At 28.8% G+C, this 21,666-nt stretch overlaps 1 protein-coding gene across 1 annotated transcript; it reads left to right on the top strand.

The window, feature by feature from the left end:
- The first annotated feature begins 1,298 nt into the window (after positions 1-1,298).
- On the top strand, positions 1,299-3,324 carry LOC112280485 (uncharacterized). The gene is made up of 4 exons (XM_024516025.3): positions 1,299-1,569; positions 1,740-1,793; positions 1,987-2,086; positions 2,823-3,324. Exons 1-4 carry the CDS (start codon positions 1,522-1,524, stop codon positions 2,954-2,956), a joined length of 336 nt encoding a protein of 111 aa, XP_024371793.1. The 5' UTR covers positions 1,299-1,521; the 3' UTR covers positions 2,957-3,324.
- Positions 3,325-21,666: the final 18,342 nt, after the last annotated feature.

Below are 21,666 nucleotides of genomic sequence, written 5' to 3'. Positions count from 1 at the left end.
TATTAAAGATAAAAAGACTATAAACTCTTGAAATATGACTAAAACCAACAAAAGCATTGACAAGAGTGAAGAAGAGCTCACTCTTATTTCTATAAATATTGAAAAATTAAGATCTACATGACAATGTTTTATAAGATCTTCAATGTATGTTTAACTTGTAAGATAAGTTTCTTATTTGTGCACCACATGGCCAACTTGTTGGCCAAGTTTTTAACCTACCAATCACCTATAAAGATATATAAAAACAATTCTATATCTATGAAGCTTCTAAAAAACTTCTTCATAAGATATTATCAAATTTATTAAGTTTTATTTACTTCTTCTTAATTCTTCTTATTTAAATAATTATTAGTATTGATAATGTCCATAACACAAAAAAACACAATACTTTTTAATTTATATATATGTCAAAAGCAAACAAACAAGGTGAAAGTTTCAAACCGTAAGAGTTTCCATTTGCTGGGGGGTTCAATGTACCAAACTTTAACACCTTGTCTAGTACTCCGACCCTTAGCCAGTGTAAAGCATCGAAGCTCCATGACAGTCTGCAATAGCCACAGTCCAAGAGTTCCCGATCTTGCCGAGGGCGATGCGGCGTTGGAAACGGTCGCCACGCTATCGTCATCCCATCCGGCGCGACATCGACCAGAGCTCGCCACCGCGGCGACGACGTCGATGCATGGCCGACCCACACCATGCAGCCGAACCCGGAACGCGATGCGCGAGCTGCGATCGTTGTCTCATGTCTGATGTCTGCAGCTAGAGCCGACACTAGCTGCAGACACTCTCACCGACTGCCGCGTTTCCCAAAGCAGTCGGTGGAGGTTGGTTCCCAGGCTGGAAGACGCTGATACCCAAAATCTGTGACCAGCGTAGCGCAACTGGGCGGGCTAGGGTGTGTCGTATGAGTTACGATTAGGCAACGTCCACCACGTTGCTGGATCTCGGCAAGCACGACCTTCGGGGATCCAACGCCCCCTCAGGCTCGGGCTGCAGACGCGGCTTGAGGGCGTATCACAGAGTCGCGATTCGGTGGTTGCCGTCGCAGCTTCTTTCCGGGTCCGCTGCGAGTACCGTTCATGCAGCTTTCGGGGCCCCGCCGGCTTGCCGATGAAACATCGAGATCAAGCGTAACGTCGTGTCGTATAATAATTCTGCCTTTTTTCTTTTTTTTTTTTTTTTTTTTTGTAATTTGTTTTTTGTTTTTCATTAACGCTTTGTCTGGACCGCGTCTGCAATGCGCCGGGGGAGGAAAGAAACAAAGTCGGGTTCGTTCAATCACTCGTCCTCCCAGACAGTCATGAAATACATTACGTTCGGGTAACACAGATACTCTTGTCTGGTAGTGTTGATATAGTGCCCGTCAGTTAGTGATTGTTTCCTAAACCTCCAAGCGCTTTCACGCAGCTCCACGCAACTCACACAGATACACTTGTCCTGTAGTATTGGTAAAGTGCCCGCCAGTGAGTGATTGTTTTCTAAACCTCCTAGCGCTTTCACGCAACTCCGGGCTCCTCTATCATGGCTCACGCACCACCACCAGCTCCTAGGAGGGGCTATCTGCGTCATGTAAGGAGACACAGCTCTTCATCGTCCTGAATCGCTCCAGCGTCCTGCAGTATTTCCAGCTTTGAGCAGTAGAATTGCGAATGCCACAATTTCGTGTGTGCCCATGTTTCTGTCGCTGTCGAAGTCTTTCTTGTCTTGTATTGACGTGTCCCCTCTCCTCCCCATCACAGGTTTTCGGCCCGTCATATCGTCAACAACCAGTCCCAGAGCTTCCGCACGAGCGGGTATGTAGTCGGTCTTGTTCACCTGATGCGATCCTAGCAGAGTGTCAGTCTTGTTCAGATGACGCTATCCCAGCATGAAGTCAAGCTCCTATGATGATCCAGGAGCATGCTCCTTGGAGCATCGATAGAGAGCTTCCGAATAGGATGTCGGGCACCAGTAGTGCTAATCCAATTGTTGGCATCGTGATTGCAGAGTACACTGAGGATCCAGCTCCACAGGGACATCAGCCTGACAAATCTACTAACTGAGCTGGTGTATGAGTCGAATCGCCGACCTGAGCAGTTTTTCTCAGGTGGGTTCCCAATTCTTTTGTGAATCCTTTGAAAGTTCGGAAGGCTCCTGCCAACAACTCCTTGTGCGCCTTGCTGTGTGTGCGGTCATGTCTCACGAACAGTTCGATGTTCAATGGACAAACAAGGTGAAAGTCGAGAAGGAAGCATGGCGTACGAGATGTAGGCTTTGGTCCAATTCAAACTTCCGACCCGAGAGGAAGTGTATCTGTTAGGGAGAGCTACAGTTCAAGTGGCTGCTGTGAGCGATGAGGACAGTGGCTTTTAGAATTCCATTCGTTCATTGCTGAATCGAGTTGGATCCAGTGTAAATGATTTCAATAGTTCAAAACTGCACGAATAGTATCTTTGTTTTTGTGATTTGTTTTTCAAAGTATTGGAGGTCTTCGACGTACAAGCAGCTGCTCACATAAACGGGAATTCCACCTTGTTTTTTAAGGTCACCTTCGAAGCACAGGATGAATGTTGGAGTGGTATCAGAATGGTGCCGGTTTGAAATGAAATTATTTCATGGAGGCGTCAATGTTTGTATAGGATGCAAAGCAAAATTTTGGGAAGAACATAGATGTTCAATCGGAGTGCTGTAGCGAAACCGAGTTTTGAATGTACAAGCAGGATGCGTGCGAGTTTCGTTTTGGATCATTTCAATTCCATGTGTACGAATCCAAAATCAAAAGCTGTTAAGTGCTGTTTCAAACTGCTTATTGACGGAGCATCATGTCGTATTCTTTGGTGCAGAGCCCAGGGCAGCCAAAGACGGTAGGAACAGGATGATTTTGATTATTACTGGCTTTCCTCCTGATGCTAACTATGACGCAGCAAGCATTTTGGAAGTGGTGAGGAGGTTTGACGGCAATGCAGACTACGCCTAAGTGGAGTTTCGATTGATTCCGATGATACCAGGCAAATTTGAAGTTTGGAAGCTGTGTCACTGTACAGAAATGAAGAGGCCCTGCAACTGAATCATTGTACAGAAACGAAGAGGCCTTACAATACATTCATGTAGAAAATATGGTGGCATATCGATTGATCCGTGTAGAGAATCTACTGGCCTATCGATGTATCCCTGTAGCATAGTATCTAAGTACATTCACTTTCCCCCTACATTGACTCTTCATGTGCATCAGCTTAGAACTGCACCCAATTCTTAATATTGTATGATTTAACTTACACTTGAATTACATTTGGATTGATTGGCAGTTTTGTAAATTAACATAAGACCAAACCAATGTTCATTTTTTTGCTTCATTTCATGTTTTATATAATTCATTATTTGCTTCTAGTTATTTTCTTTTAGAATGATAAGAGCCTTTTTTCATATAATATTTGATGAGTTTGATTTTTATTGAATTTAGTTTGGTTTTGTTATGGATTTTTTATTTTTTTATTTTTTTTAAAGGATATTTCTGATTAATCCAATATTTGTTTTATGTTTTGAAGGTTGTTAATTTATTGAATAGGTGTGTTCTTTTATATTTTACTTATAAGTATTATATATAATTAAATTTACAAGCTAATTTTTTTTGTATCTTATTAATTTCTATTAAATGAAATTACATTGAAATAAATTTATTAAAGTATATCTAAAAAGTTATCTAATAGAACAATTGTAACAAATACAAAATATGTAAACACCACTTTGTAAATAATTTAAAAATTGAAATTATCTTATATAAAAAATTATTATATAAACACTCAAATTATCTATTATTTAAAATTATAAAAATTGATATAATATTTTTATAATTATAATTCATAATTACATAAATAAATTTATATCTAATTATAAATATTTGAATTATAATTATTTTATTATATTTAAAATATAAACTCAAATGAATTCTCTATATTCTAAATAAATAATGTCAAGTTTTATAAATTACAAACTTCAATTTTTTAAAAAAAAAGAAAAGAAAAAAAGATTAGAGATTATTTTTTTATAACTTAAGTTATATAATTATTAATATTATATATTTATATTATATGATTATTCCATTGATCTTCAAAAAAGAATTCAACTAATATTCAAACTAGTTTATAGCTTATTACAAAATAAATTAACTGAACTTAAGACAAACATTAAGAAGAACTTGGCTAAGAACTTTATATGCCACTTTAAATCTCTAAAAAGAGCTCCTATCTAAATTATGAAGAAAAAAGATAGATCTTTGTAAATATGTGTGGATTATCAAAAAGTCAACAAAATCTCCATAAAAAATATATATCCTTGTCACGGACATACATTTATTATAATTTTTATTTAGATAATATGAATAAGTAGAAGTAGGTAAAATTAAATTAATTTCATAATATCTTCTAAGAAGCTTCTTAGAAGCTCCATAGATGCTGCATTGACTTTACATATGTTTGTAGTTGATGGATAGATTAGAAACTTACTCAACAAGCTAACTACATGTGACATATGTTTATAGCTTGCAAAAAAAGCTAACTATATGGAATCCATATAAAAAACTTGCTTTGTAAGTTAAAATATGTATTGTTTAAAGTCAACACGTTTTTTGAAATCCTATAGAACATCGCCATATAGCTTATAAGTAGATAGTATATTTAGAGACAAAAATAAAACCTTCTTTATTCTTGTCAATTCCTTTCTTGCTTCTAGTCTATTTTCAAAAGTCTCTAGTATTCTTGTCTTTTAGCAATATCTATTTTAGTTTCTTTTTAATATACATACTTTCTTAGTTCTACTTTTTTATACTTCTTTGAGAAAGTTTCACTTGTTTATTTTCTTTTATTAAGTTTTTGTCTTTAATAAATTGACAAGAATACACTTACACTTAAAGCTTTATCTTTTCTTTATTAAAAATGGATTACTTCTTTCTCTTGACAAGACATAAGTGTATCAAAATTTGCAGATTACCTTCTTTTAAACTCATATTGTTTTAAATATTTTCTTTGTTTTCAAGTCCATTTTTTTACTTATCTTGAGTAATATTAGATATAGATATATATATTTTGAGTATTTTTAAAGTAAAACTTCTAGAAATAAAAAGTACAATAGTATAAGTAAAAAAATAATTGAAGAATTTAATGCTTACAATGTATCAACTCAATTTACTAATATAAAGAGGAACAAAAATGATAGAAAGTAGAATTATAGAGATGATTGGAGCTATTTCAACATCTATACCAAATCATATCCTTTCTTCTATGGTAGAATACCATTTAAATACTAGACACTTAAGAATTGCCTTACTTAAGAAGTTTGATAATACAAGATCAAAGTTTCAAGGATTCATCAATCAAATACAACTAGCAATTGAACTTCAATTTCAAAGCTATCCAATTTTAAGACCATAAGTCAAGTTTATTTAAAAACTACTTTTTGATTTAGTATTATTATAGTTTTCATCTTTTTTGAACAACATAATTTAATATTGAATAGTTTAAAAGCTTTTTTGATAGAATTTTGATATATATATGAAAAACATGCAATTTGTGTTGCAAAAAATAAGATCCATATTTTGTAAGAAAAAAATCAATTTATAATATTGTGTGCTTTATAATTTTGACAACTTACGATTGATATCAAGTGAGATGATGTTGCATTCATTAATAAATTTTTTTATGGATTATAAAATGAAGTAAAGAAATTGATGCTCAATTTATTTAATTTCCAAACATTGAATGAAACAATTTATTTTTCTATAAATTATAAAAATTTACTTTTTAAATTTCAATTTAAAAATTACATAAGTAGGCCTTCAATATTATTAAAATTTAATGGCAACACCAATATCTTTTTAATATATACCTTTGAAAGTAGAAGAAATATAAATTAATGCGATATATTTTAAACCTCTTATTTAGTAAGAAAAGACTTATTGTTGTTAAGAAGGATTATATTTATATTTTAGAGCCTCAAAGCATGTTCCTCAATATTATCCAAAGAAGCAACACAATCATAAAATAAGAAGTATAGCTATCAAAGAAGATAGTATGTTAAAAAAAATTTGTGCAACTATAATAGAGACTATGCAGTTGAAACTTAGTACAATACCTAGTGAAGGTCCTATTCTTTCCTTAGAATCCTCTCTTTCTTTTATAATAGATAATAGTTTAGAACTTAAATATCACAAAGCCTTTGCCTTACTAGATTTAGAAGCCTCAGCTTGTTTTTTAGATGAAAAGATTATTAAAAGATATAATATACTTTTAGTAAAGAAAATAAAATCTGTTCATGTAGAATTCATAAATAGTCATTTTTTGTCCTTTGGAGATACTATTTATGAAATATTTCTTTTAGAAGTAGTAACTAATGGTCATAGTAGCTTTGTGATATTTAACATCATTAAATCTCCTTCTAATTCACTCATTTTTGATTTATTACATATAAAAAAAATACAATCCTTGAATAGATTAGAATTTTTATAGTCTTGGCTTTTTTGAAAGTATAAATAATAATGTAATTAATCAAATAAAAACTCATAACTTTAATATAACCAAAAATATCTTTGTAAGGGTAAGAACTTTCTAGTATGCTACAAAAGAAGGATCACCTTGTGTCATTTATGCTTTACCTATTTCTAATAGAAAAAAGATTTCAAATGGAATTTCTACCTAATATCAAGATTTTAAAAATATATTTGAAAAGAAAAATACAGATACTCTTTCAAAACATGATCCTTATGACTTTTCAATTGACCTTCAAGAAGAAGCTCAACTGTCATTCAGACTAATCTATAATTTATTTTAAAATAAATTGATTAAACTCAATGAATATATTGAAGAGAATTTGGCAAAGAATTTCATACTCCATTCCAAATTTCTAGCAGGTAGTCCAATTTTATTTGTAAAGAAAAAAAATAGATCATTACGAATGTGTGTCAATTATCAAAGATTCAAGAAGTTCAATATCAAGAATAAGTATCTAATACCTTTGATATTTAGACTTATTGATTAATTGAATCAAGCTAAGATCTATAAAAAAAAAAAAAAAAAAAAAATAGATCTATGAGGGGCATATAATCTAGTATGCATCAAAAAAAGAGATGGATGGAAGACTTCATTTTGAACCAAGTACAGATATTTTGAATATAATATCATATCTTTTGAACTTATAAATATACCAACACCTTCTCAATATGTAATGAATGATATCTTTTGAGAGTTTTTGGATAATTTTGTTGCCTATTATTTATACAATATTTTAATCTATTCTAAGAACATAAAAAAATATAAATTTTATGTTCATTGTATATTACAAAAATTAAGAGATGCGAGACTCTATGCCAAGATAGAAAAATATATAATTTACATTACTTAAGTTGATTTCTTAGAATACATCATTTCAAATGATGGACTTATAATGGATTCTAAGAAATTTCAAATTATTATAGATTAGAAGATTTCAAAAATAATTTTATATTATAATTTAATTATATGATAAAAATATAATCAAAAATAAAATTTTAATCAATATTTAATTATTTTGGTTCAATATTAATTTAAGATATTTAATCATGGCTTTTATAAAAGCCTCTTAGTTTATTTTCTTGTCTTAAAAATTAATAGATTAAAGGTTAGTTAATAATGTTATCTTTAAGACTATAAATTTTTTTTAGTACCTTAGAAAGGCCTTAAATTGATAAAAATAGGATAGAAGAGATAAATAATTAATATGATTGACACTAAGATTAAGTTGAGGATAGGATCGAGTTGAAAAATTCCTAGGATAGGTTGGATTGATACATGGAGGTCGACCATTTGTGGAATAGGATCAAAATCAGACCTCTAACCACTAAAACTGCCACCTAAGATAAAATAAAGAGGCATTTGAAGATTGCCAATTGGAATTTATGAGATAGTTTTAAATTTAATCTAAAAATATAAGTTTTTGTTTTGTTGGATTTGGAATGACTTTGAAATTTTTGTTTAAGATTAGGATTTGTATGAGTGACTTGGAATTTATACAATAAAATTAAAGCTAGTACTCTAAGCTAATTTGTGCAATTGGTGTCACATCTATAGTTCAAAATTTGAAAGTTCTTGGTTCATTATGTTTACTAAGTGCATCTAAAATTTTGTGTTAATTTAATAGTGTAATTGAAAGATATTTGGATTTTGATACAAGGAGATATTAAAAGTTGGCACTTTGAGGTTAGATAAGATTTCTATAATATCTAAAGATCTATTAGTTGGATCAAGGTTAAATTTGGCATAGTATTAGAAGAATTCAAGATCAAGCTATATATTGATTTTAAATTAAATTTAATAGTTGAAGAACAAAAAATTGCTACCAGAACATTTGCATCAACTTTAAATTAATAGCCAAGTAAAATTAGTATAGTTTTTGGACTTTTTTTTTAAATATGTAAGTTGAATTGAATTGAATTTTTTTTAAACATATAAAAGACTTATAATGGAATTTGAATGCAAAATTTTGCACTAAAAAAATGGTTAGATTAGGAGTTACAACTTGCCAAAGCTCGCTGATTAGAGTTAGTATTTGCAAAGAGAAATCAAAATTGCCTAATTATGAAAGTAATAAGAAAATTGGAATTTATGTATGGTTGAAGTTACTAAAAAGAGTATTTTTTGAGCACTTTGTATTAGCTTTAAGAACTTGTGAATTAAAATTTGAATCCCATTCTTCTTATATAGATGAAATCTATTAGAGTTTCTTGGATATTTGTAAAATACAACTTCACCTTCTACAATCAAGTACATAGTATATTTCCAAATAAGACAACATGTATTATGACAATAATAAAAGATATCTAATGATTTTTGACATTTTTCAAATAATATTAGATCTTCACAAAGATTTCTTTCAAATCGTAGCTCCACTTATACATTTTATTTATAAAGACAAACTTTAATGGAATCAAGAAGCAGAAGCATTATTTGAAGCATTGAAGAAAGTTTTTATTTTTGCACCAATTTTGTATTGTATTGACTTTGTTAAGCCATTTTTTATGGAAAAAAATTTTATTAGACTTTTCTTTAGATGTTATATTGTCATAAATAAGAAAAAATTATAAACTTTATCTAATAGCTTTTTATTCCAATTTTTTTTTAATAATTGAGATCAACTATCAGATTTGTAACAAATAACTTTTTTTAATTATAGATTTATTTCAAGAATAGTACTATTATCTAAAAAGTACTCTTAATCCAATTACCATTGTCATATGGCATGATTTTCTATTTAAAAATATATTAGATACTTAATTGTAGAGAGTTTAATTTTAATTTATTGGCCAAAGTCTAATAAGTGATTTATTCCTATTATAAAAGATAAATAAATGAAAAAATAAAAAAAGATATTTTAGTAATAAAAACCTTTTATATTTAAGAAGGTTTATATATAAGGTTTTTTAAAGCATCTACAAATGCCCTAACATCACTTGATATATCAAATCATAACTAACAATTTGCTAATAAGTTTGATTTTTCATAAGCTCAAAAAAATCTATAATTTTCTTACAAAAATCCATATTTACATCACAATTTTGCTATAGGTCTATATCTCCATCTTTAACATATATACAAAGTCTTGGCTTCCAAAACTCCTTTACTTTATATATAATACTCAAATTGTAGTAAAATCTTTTTAAAATGTATTCCTCCTGTAAAGGACTTTTTCTCTATGAATTTTAAAAATTCATATCTCTTGATCGAATAATTTAATTTTTCTCAAATATAGAATTTATTCTTAAAGTTTATCACAAAAAAATGAATTATAAATCTACTACAGATTGTTTGACATTTAAAACAACATATCTAAAATATTCTTCAAATATTTTTTAAATTGTATATTTACTTGATAGAAAGGTTTTAAAAAATTATTTATATATTATATATTTTATTTATATTTTATTTATTATTTTATTGATTTTTAAACAAAAGCAAGTTATATCTAATGCATTAACTAAAGTAGGTTAAGTACAAGGCATTTAAAGACTTAAAATACAAAGAATTAGACATTGGATGAGACACTACTATTTAGAATTAATACATGATTGTATATGTTTGAGTCTTATTTAGTATGTACAATGATTCTACATTGAGGTTGTATACTTTAGTTTTTAGGTGCTTAGTGTCTATCATATACTTAAGTATCTAAGTTTAGTCCTAATAGCAAAATAAGACTTTTTTATTATCTATTTATTTATATAGCTTATATATTATTAATTTTTATTAAATACTACCATGATCTATTAAAATTTATCAAATTTCAAAGTCTACTTTATTGTTATTCTACACTTCTTTATTAAAATATAGATCATTGCTATGCTTATGTATTATCCATAAGTAAGTTCTACATAATAATGACTATTTTGCTTTGAGTTCTTTGAATTTGGAAAAAATCTCTTTTGTAAAAAAAATTACTTCTATAAAAAGATTAGCCAAAGGCCAATCCTTCTAGAACTTTTGACTAATTTATTCATAATTGGAATATTTTAGTTCCATGTCTTTTTGGCTTCAAGACAATTCCAAAAGCCATGGTTGCTGAGAGGTATAAAATGCAAAGTTCATAAAGTAGAGAAGTAAAATGGGACTAAATTATTTCTAAAATCTAAGATCCTTCTAATCCACAACAGTATAAATCTTGTCACAATATAGGATAGCATAAACTAGAAAAAAATTGAATAGAACTAAACAAAATAAAACATAAAAGCTATAACAGAGCAAAAGATAATAAAATAGAATAGAACAGAATAATGCAAAATCAAACTTTATCAAGAAAAAAGGATCGAAGTTATATCTAACTAGGTACTATCACAAACATACATAGGTATTTTAATAAATATCTATATGCTTAAGTAGGAATAGGTAAAAGTAGATAAAAGTAGGATAATTTCATAAGACCTTTTAGATGAGCTTCTTAGAAGCTTCATAGACATTGCTTGACTTTACATGTATTTGTAATTGATTGGTAAGTTGGAAACTTGATCAACAAGTTAAATATATATTGGTAACTTGTGGAACAAGCTAATTATGTGGGACACATATAAAAAACTTATCTTGTAAGTTAAGATACATGTTTTGCAAAGTCAACACATTTTGGAGGTCCTATAGGACATCACCACATAGCTCTTAGTTAAGAATATATATGGAAGCAAGGGTGAGGCCTTTTTCACTCTTGTGAAGGCCTTTTTAGTCTTTAGTAATATTTGAAGACTTTCTAGTCTTCTTCTTTTTGGCAATAGTCATCCTAGTTCAATATTATATTATCTTTGAGTGACTTTTTAGTTCTTTTTAGTGATACAAGAGTGTATTGAGGAATTTCTTTCTTTGAGATTTATGTCCTTGAAAATTTTACTAGAGTGCTAACATACTATATCTATCTTGTTTAAAAAGTGAGTGGATTATCTTACTTCTATTGTTGTGTTTTGAAGGTTGCCGACTATCTATCTTTAAACAAAAAATCTTATTTTCTAATATTGATCTTTTTTTAAAAGAGAGTGGATTATCCTTCTTTGTGGAAATTTTTACTAGAGGTTGTAAATTACCTTCCTTTAATTTAATTTTTTGAATTGTTTTGAGTTGTCTATGGAAGAAAAAATTATGGATGTTAGTCTTAAAAAAAGTAAGAATAGATTCGTAACTATTACAGATCTTCATGACCTTCTCAATACTCTAAGACTAAAAATCTCACATATTTCCAACATGAATCATCGAGATACTATATCTAAGCTTATAGAAAAAGTTTAGAGTTTACAATAAAAAATTATATAGTTGAAGGAAGCAAATAAATTGACCTCACAACCAAATCCAAAGAGTTTTGCTTCTAAAAGCATGAGAGGAACAAGTATTAGTATACTTGAGAAGTTTGATGGAACAAGATCAAAATTTTGAGGATTTTTGCAATAAATCAAACTCTATCTAAGGTTGCATCCTTTCCAATATCTTAATGAATTTACTCAAGTAAAATTCATAGGAGCATATCTATTAAAAAGTGCTCTTTTTTGTTTTGTATCTTTAATAGAAAAAGATTTGTGACTCCTTTATAATTTGAATTCAATTTTAGAAGTAGTTATGGCTACATTTGGAAAAAGTAATCAAGCAAGAGTAGTAGAAATTAAGCTCTTATCTTTATAACAATGATCACATTTAGCTACCATATATGATGTTGAATTCCAAAACCTTATTTGTAACATAGAGTAGAATGACAAAGTTCTCATCAATCAATTTTGATATGAATTGAAGGATAATGTCAAAGACTTGTTATTGACAATGCCAAAGACAAAATCTTTGGAATAATTTATTGCTCAAGCCATTGCATGTGGCAATAAATTATTTGAAAGATATCAAGAATAAAGATATGGCCAGAGAAGAACAAATCAAATAATGATGGTAGCTCTTAAATCTTCAAAAACTTATTCATCAAAGCTAGAACTAATACAAATTGATATGGTACATTTTAAATCCCTCAAAGAGCATAAAAATAGTCGATGATATTAAGAGGGCTCATGCTTATATTATGGAAAAACTAAACATATTATTCAACATTGCCCAAAAAAAACAACACAATTACAAAATAAGAAGTATGCTTGCCAAAAAAGACAATGTGTTAGAAAATGAGTTATTTTGGCTATGATAGGGACTATGTAGTTGAAATCATTTGCAATATCTAATAAAGGTCTTATTCTTTCCTTGGATCCCTCATCTTATTTTACAATAGAAGTTTGTTTAAGACCAAAAAATCACAAAGTCTTAGCCTTGTTGGATTCAAGAGCCTCAACTTCTTTTATAGATGAAGACTTTATCAAAAAATAAGATATATCTTTAGTTAAGAAAATCAAACCTTTACATATAGAAGTAATAGATGGATATTCATTGTCTTCTAGAGATGTTACACATGAAACTATTCTTATAAAAGTAGTAATTAGTGGTTACAATAGTTTAGTAATATTTAATATGATTAACTTTTTTTGTAACTCAATCATTTTAGGATTATCATAGTTAGAAAGATATAACCCTCAGATAGATTTGATTTCTCACAATCTTATTTTCTTCCATAGTTTAGTCCAAGGTCCTATTAGGCAAATAAAAATCCATATGTTTAATATATCCAAAACTTTATTAGTAGGTGCAAGAGCTTTCATGCATGCCACAAATAAAGGGCCATCTTTTGCTATATATGCTATGTCCATTGCTAATGGTGAAAAGATATTAAGTGATATTCTTAGCTAGTATCAAGATTATCAGGATGTTTTTGAAAAAAAAAATGCATATATTCTTCCAAAGCATCGTCTTTATGATTGTGCAAATGATCTTCAAGAAGGAACTCAACTACCATGAGGACCAAACAATTGTCACGGATATTCAATTGAAGAAGGTTTCAAAAGGTTCTAGAAGGTTCTATACGGTGCCGGTAGGTTTTAAGAAAGCTCTTGAAGGTTCTAGGAGGTTCCAAAAGGTTTTGAAAGGTTCTAATAGATTCTAAGAAAGTTTTAGAAGGCCATAAGAGGTTCTAGAAGGTTCTAAGAGGCTTTAGATGATTTAGGAAGTTGGTGAAGAAAGATCTTAGGCTTGCTTTGTTCTCAAGCCTCACAAAAATTTCTAAAGAAGCTTCTTAAGACCTAATATATATAGGAGTCAAGGTCGAGGGGATCCTCAGTCTCGAAAACTTACTTCTTATGGTCTAACTAGGATCTTCTTGCCTTGTATCTAATTATTGTTCTAATATAGAGTTAACTCCATTTTTTAGTCTTAGAACTTTGTCTTATATATGGTCCCTATCAATTTGTCAAGATTGCCATAAAACAAAATTAGGAGCTTGGTCTTTCTTGATAGAGAGTAGATTATTCCTTTTCTTTGAAGTACTATAGCATTCTAGAGGTTGTAGATTATCCTCCTCTAGACTAATATTTTTCATTTCTCAATATATATATATATATATATATATATATATATATATTTTTTTTTTCTTTTGAAGGTGTATGTTTGTCTAATTTTTTATAGTAGAAGGTGAAAAAGTTAATATGATACACTTAATAGAGATCAAGTTAGATTATATTATTAATGTTCTTGAAGCATTGAGAATAAAGACATAAACTTTATCAAAGTAGAATAAAGAATTATATATGATCATACATAACGGTCAAGAAGCTGGAGTGCCTCAACTACCACATGAAATTGCAACAAAGATTTCAAATTCTCAAACGACTATATGTACTTCAAATATGGGAGGTGCATCCATTCAAGGCAATGATCTAACAAAAATAATAACAAAAGAATTAACGATCAACCTTCCAAAAAAGTTTGATGGCACATATTCAAAATTTTGTGGCTTTGTAAATTAAGTACAACTAATCACCTTGCTTCAACCTCAATAATATTCCACTGAAGCATCTTGTGTTGGTTTGGCTAAAACCTTGCTCTTGGATCAAGCTTTATTATGATTTGTCCTATTATTTGAAAATAATTCTCTTATATTCCACAATTTTGAAGCATTTTTGGCAACATTTGGTGAACATGATAAGGTTCATTCTTTAACAACTACAATTCAAAGCCTTTGACAAAGAATGTACTCTGCATCAATGTATGCCTCAGATTTTTGACAATTAATATATGATATAAATTGAAGAGAAGATACATTGATGAGCCAATTTTATTGGAAATTAATAGACAATGTCAAAGACTTATTATTATCTATGCTAGATCCTTTAATACTCAATGAAGTAATTAGTTAAGCTGTGAAGTACGATAATTATTTATTTCAATGATGACAAGATAAACGTTCTTCAATTACGCTATATGTATATACCAATTATTCTGCAACTTTTTCACCACTCAATTTTAATGAACAATTAGAAGTAGAAGATATGAAGATTGATGCAATTTGCTTCAAACCTCTTTGTGAGGAAGAAAAAAAGCATTAAAGAGAACTTTGCCTATGTTTTGATTACAAAAAATCTAGCTATAAGGTTAATAATTGTTCAAAGAAATGCTAGTGTACATATTGAATGAGGAGTGTGGCTACATCATTAAAAGTATTGTAGGAAAATGAGGGCATCTAGTCCTAGTAGAGATTGTGCAACTGGATTCTTCACTGTCACAAACCAAAAAAGACCATGTATTCTCTGTTAGTCCTTTTCATTGTTTTATTATACTTGTACAATTAGGAGTCATAAAACTAAATTGTCATGCATTACTTGATTCAAGAGCCTCTACATGTTTTATTCATAAAGAATTTTTTAGATCATACAAAATTTGTATGATCAAAAAATCCAAAGCTGTACATGTAGAAGTAATAAATGGTCGATCTTTATCTTCTAGAGATGTCTTTCATAAAACAATTCTATTAGAAATAATCTTTAACAACCATAGCAGCTAAGTAGTATTCAACATCATTAGATCACCATCAAGTCTAAACATTTTAGGACTCTCATAGTTTAAAAAATATAATCCATGGATAGATTGGATATCACAAAAGTTAGAATTTTTCTACTAGATTATGGAATCTGTAAATCTATAAAAAAGCTTTTAACATCCAATAAGCCAAAACTTAAATAATATTTATTTATTGGAGCTAGAGCAATTGTGAAGGTGGCTTAATAAGATACTACGTTTACTATCTACACAAATCCATGATCAAACCTAAAGTTGCTACAACAATAATTTGAAAGATATATAAAGATTATGCAGATGTATTTGAAAAAAAAATACAGATATCTTGCTAAAGCATCGCCCTTATGATTATGCAATTGACCTTCAAGAAGGTGCTCAACCACTATTTGGATCCATCTACAATTTATCCTAAAATGAACTTGCAACTCGAATTTATTGGATATATTATTTTTAATTAAAATCTTTTTATGGATCCAAAGAAGGTACAAGCAATCATCGATTAGGCAAAGCCAAAAATTGTATATGATGTTCAATGCATTCTTAGATTTGTAAACTTCCACAAGATTTTTATTAAGAATTACTCTAAAATTGCTACTCCTTTTACGTGATTGACATGCAAGGACAAATTAGATTGAGGCCTCAAAGCAGAGAAAGCTTTTCAAAGCAAAAAAGATGCTTTCACAACAATTCTAATTTTGATACATCCAAATTTTAAAAAGTCCTATTTTATGAAGACTGATGCCTCAAACTTTGCATTCGGAGTAGTTTTGTCACAATATAGAGAAGATGGCAAACTTCATCCAATTGTATTCTATTCTAGAAAATTTTCAATGGTAAAAATTAACTACAAAGTCCACGATAAAGAGCTACTTGCAATCATAATTTTTTTCTAAGAATGGTATCACTTTCTTGAAGGCACCTCTCATTAGGTGATTGTATATACAAATCACAAGAATCTTGAATACTTCATATCAACTCAAGTATTGAACCGTCACCAAGCATGTTGGAGTATATCTTTATCATGATTTGACTTTTACATTACATATCGATGTAAGAACCAACAAAGGTTATCAAATGCATTATCAAGATGTTCCTACCTTGAACCAAAAGAATGCGAGGCAATATATAATTAACAACAAGCAACCTTGTCAAAACTTGAGCAATTTCATCTTCAAGCAATCAATGTATCAATGCTTGTGGATTTATCATTTCTTGATGAGGTTTGTAAAGCCTCAAATATAGACCTTCTTATTTTTAAAATTAAGCGTCTTGCCAACAACTTTCCTGAAGAGTCTTCTAAATTTAAGTATGAAGACAACCTCTTATTTTTTGAAGAAAATTTGTTCATTTTTGAAGGACTAATTCGCCTATGCATTCTTTAAACATGCCATGACTTTCTAATTAATTATATAGAAAATAAGATTTTTAATAGATATGAATTAATTTTATCATTATGAAAAATTAAAGATAGGAAAAAATAGCCTTAAATAGATACTAATATTTTAAAAATATTATATGATTTTTTAGAATTTATTTAAAATATTTTAGGAATTTTTATAGAAGATTTCAAGACCTTAGTAAAATTAAATTTTACCACCTTGAGAACCATTATAAAGAAATGAAGCAAGATTTGAAGGCCATACAAGGATCCTAGATTCATTGGAAGTTTTTGAATACCATGGTGTAGTCAAAAATGTAAAAATATTAATTTTATTGATTCAAAATAGGAAGACCAATAGCTAGTTTAGTATCACGGTTATACATAGGTACTTTAGTAAATATCTATATGAATAGGTAGGAGTAGGTAAAAGAAGATAAAAGTAAGTTAATTTCATAAGATCTTTTAGAAAAGCTTCTTAAAAGCTTTATAGATATTTTTTTGATTCTATATGTATTTGTAGTTGATTGATAGATTAAAAACTTGATTAATAAGTTAACCATGTGTTGATATCTTATAGAACAAGCTAACTATGTGGCGTACATATAGAAAACTTGCCTTGTAAGTTAAGATACATGTCTTATAAAGTCATGTTTTAGAGGTTCTATAGGACATTACCATATAGCTCTTAATTAAAAATATATATGAAGGCAAGAGTGAAGCTTTTTTTACTCTTATCAAAGTGTTTTTAGTCTTTAGTCTTGTTTCAAGACTTTCTAATGTTCTTATTTTTAGCAATAGCCATTCTAATTTAATATTATATTATCTTTGAGTGACTTTTTAGTTCTCTTCAATGACATAAGAGTATATTGAGGATTTGTTTTTTTGAGATTCATATCCTCAACAATTTGATAAGTATACTAATCTATTATTTTTGTCTTATTCTAAAAATGAGTTGATTATCCTACTTCTATTATTAAATTTTTAAGGTTATAAACTATCCATCTTTAAATAAAAAGTCTTATTTTTTAATACTAATCTTTTGCTTGAAAAAAGTGGATTATCTCTCTTTGTAGAAATTTTTATTAGAAGTTACAGATTATTTTCTTCTAATTTAACTTTTTGAATTTGTTCGAGTTGTCTATGGAGGGAAAGATTATGGATGCTACTCTTAATAGAAGTAAGAATAGATTTGTAACTATTACAAATCTTCATGAGTTTGTTAATACTCTAAGAATAGAAATCCTATGTATTTTTAATGTGAATGATGGAGGTACTATGCCTATACATATGAAAGAAGTTTAAAATCTGTGATAAGAAGTTGTGCAGTTGAAGGAAGCAAGTAGATCGATTTCACAATCAAATCTAGGGAGTTTTACTTTTATAAGTATGATGAGGACAAGGATTAATATGCTTGAGAAGTTTGATGGAACAAGATCAAAATTTTGAGGATTTTTATAAAAAGTCAAGCTCTATTTAAGATTGAATCCTTTTCAACACTCTAATAGATTTATTTAAGTCGGATTCATAGGCACATTTCTATAAAGAAGTACTCTCTCTTGATTTATACCTTTAATAGAAAAAGATTCATAACTCTTTTATGATTTGAATTTATTCTTTAAAGTATTTACGACTACATTCGGAGAAAGTGATAAAAAAAAAGTATGAGGAACCAAGCTCTTATTTTTATGGCAAGGATCACAATGAAACATCATATATGCTTTTGAATTCCAAAACCTTGCTTGCGATATAGATTAGAATGACAAAGTCTATATCAATCAATTTTGATATGGATTCAAGGATAATATCAAAGACTTATTATTGACAATTCCAAAGGTAAAATCTTTGGAACAATTTATTACTAAAGCCAATACATGTGAGAATCAATTATTTGAAAGATGCCAAGAACAAAGATTTGGCTAAAAAAGAATAAATCAAATAATAAAAACGACTCTTAAGTTTTCAAAAACTTATTCATCAAGGCTAGAATCAATACAAACTTATACAATTTATTTTAAATCCCTCACAAAGAAAGAAAAGAGTCAACAACATCAAAAGGGCTTATGCTTATATTATGGAGAAGCTAAATATATTACTTAACATTTTCCAAAGAAGTAATGCAATCACAAAATGAGAAGCATGGTTACCAAAGAAGACGAGGTATCATAAAACAAGTTTCTCCAACTACAGTAGGAATCATTGGAAGGGTAGAGAGAGTTTACCTCAAGAAAGCACTAGATTCCTAGCTGCCACTATTTGCTCAATCAAGTCTTGAGATAAGAAAGACCAACTTTATATATATATATATATATATATATATATATATATATATATATATATATAACACTTTTAGGTACTATTACACCAAATATATAAATCTTAAGTTCCCAAAAATACCCAAAATATGATAAAACCTCTAAATCTTAAATATCCTTATTGGATATTATTTTCAAATTTCAAAAATTCATATCTTCTTATTGGACTATTTAAACATACTCAAATTTTACATGAATTACTGATGTACTTTTAAAAACTACCACAACAAATTTCAATTTCAAATTCATTGTGAATCTTAAGATATCACCAAAATCCTAATAGTAGCTTTAAACCCTAGTTTTTATATATCTTAGTGCAATTTTCTTTATATCTCACAAATTAAATACTCAAATGCCACAAAATATATATATATATATATATAGCTTTTTAATACAATAATCTATCTTTTTCAAAAGATTTTAGCCAAAAATTCTTCTAGAAACTCAAGATATGGCTCTAGCCATTACTATGAATAAAATCACTTACGTACTGCCTTTGATTTGGATGTGCTGACTTAAACTTTCTATAACTTCTTCATCCAAATTCCAAATTCATCAAAAATATATATGAAAAGTGTAGTTAAAAATACTTTCTCTTCAATCCTAATTGCCGATCCTTTGTTGTTTTTTGCAAACATATGTTATGCCCTAAAGAGTGATAGTAGGTATGAAATTAATACCTTAACTTTGAGCACCAATAACTCCTTCATAAAAACTCCAAATCACACAAAATTTGTACCCAATCTATATCCAAGTATCTAAAATTATTGATGTTAGCCTTCAAAACTCAAATGACCTTGAAAGAAAAATCCTAATCTCTAATAAGACCTCGGGTAGCTTCCTTAAAGTCCATTGACCAATAGAAATGAAGATCTCCATTCCTTGCCTTCATTCAACCATGAATTACTTTCATCCCTCCTAATTACCCTCCTACTAGTTTAGATTTTCATCCTTAGGCTCTAATCTCCTCTCAAGGCTTCGTACTAAATATTTAGGTCCTATAATTTTTTTTAAATGCTATAATCAAAATAAATAAAATTTAAAATATTTTTTTTTTATATCCACTCTCTTTAAATTAATCTATTAACCATTCATACATACACCAAGACATATGAACGTATTATATGTTCTAACTAATTTTTACATACTATAAGCAATTACAGTACGATATTGTGCGATTAAAATCTTGTGTAATTCTTGGTAAAGATCTTATTCTTTCCTAAGATCCCTCACTTTATTTTACAATAGAAGTTTATTTAGGACCAAAAAACCACAAAGTCCTAATTTTATTAGATTTAAGAGCCACAGCTTATTTTATAAATGAAGATTTTGTCAAAAAATAAGAGATATTATTAGTCAAAAAAATTAACATGTACATATAGAAGTCATAGATGGTCGTTCATTATCTTTTGGAGACATTATGCATGAGACTATTTCTTTAGATGCAATAATTAAAGATCATAATAACATAATAATATTTAATGTAATAAGATCTTTGTCTAATCTAATTATTTTAAGATTATCTTCATTACTAAAATATAATTCTTAGATACATTGGATTCTTTGTAACTTTATTTTTTTTGATAGTTTAATCCAAAATCTTATTAATCAAGTAAAAATATATAAGTCTAATACATCTAAATCTTTACTGGTAGATATAAAATCTTTAATGCATGCTACAAAAGAAGGATTATCTTTTGCTTTATATGCCATATCTATTTTTGATGGTGAGAAGACATCAATTGGTATTCCTAGCTAGTATCAAGATTTTTAGGATGTTTTTGAAAAAAAAAAACGTAGATATTCTTCCAAAGCATCATCTTTATGATTATTCCATTGATCTTCATGAAGGAATTCAACCACCATTTGGACCAATCTATAGCCTATCATTGAATTAGTTGGTTGCACTTAAGAAGTACATTGATGAAAATATGACTAAAAATTTTATACATCATTCTAAATTTTCAGTCAAGACTCCTATCTTATTTGTAAAGAAAAAAGATGGATCTTTGTAGATGTGTATGGACTATCGAGGACTCAACAAGATCACCATCAAGAATAGATATCCTCTATCTTTGATTTTAGGACTTGATGAATTGAACCAAGCAAAGATCTATACAAAAATAGATCTATAAAGAGGATATAATTTGATACGTATTAAAAAAAGAGATGAATGAAAAACTATGTTTTGAACCAAGTATAGGAATTTTCAATATAATGTCATGCCTTTTGGATTCACAAATATACAAGCTGCTTTTCAAAATTTAATGAATGATAACTTTCATGAGTTTCTTAATGATTTTGTCATCTGTTATTTAAATGAAAATTTAATCTACTCTAAGAATACATAAGAGCATGAAGTCCATATTCATTGTGTGTTATAAAAATTTAAAGATGAAAGATTATATACTAAGTTAGAAAAGTGAGTATTGCATATTATTTAAGTTGGCTTCTTAGAATACATCATTTCTAATGAAGGACTAAAGATGGATTTGAAGAAGGTCTAGACTATCATAGATTAGAAGATTTCAAAAAAAATAAAAGACATGCAATACATTTTGAGCTT

Source organism: Physcomitrium patens, chromosome 3 (genome assembly GCF_059467195.1).
Source record: "Physcomitrium patens ecotype Gransden chromosome 3, ASM5946719v1, whole genome shotgun sequence".
In the NCBI taxonomy this organism is placed as follows: Eukaryota; Viridiplantae; Streptophyta; class Bryopsida; order Funariales; family Funariaceae; genus Physcomitrium; species Physcomitrium patens.
This window is presented reverse-complemented; position numbering and strand designations above follow the sequence as displayed.

Coding starts and splice junctions, on each gene's coding strand:
- LOC112280485 (XM_024516025.3), top strand. CDS start 1,522: ATGGCTCACGCACCACCACCAGCTCCTAGGAGGGGCTATCTGCGTCAT. Junction 1,794..1,986: donor CAGAGCTTCCGCACGAGCGG/GTATGTAGTCGG, acceptor TCGTGATTGCAG/AGTACACTGAGGATCCAGCT. Junction 2,087..2,822: donor ACCTGAGCAGTTTTTCTCAG/GTGGGTTCCCAA, acceptor TCTTTGGTGCAG/AGCCCAGGGCAGCCAAAGAC.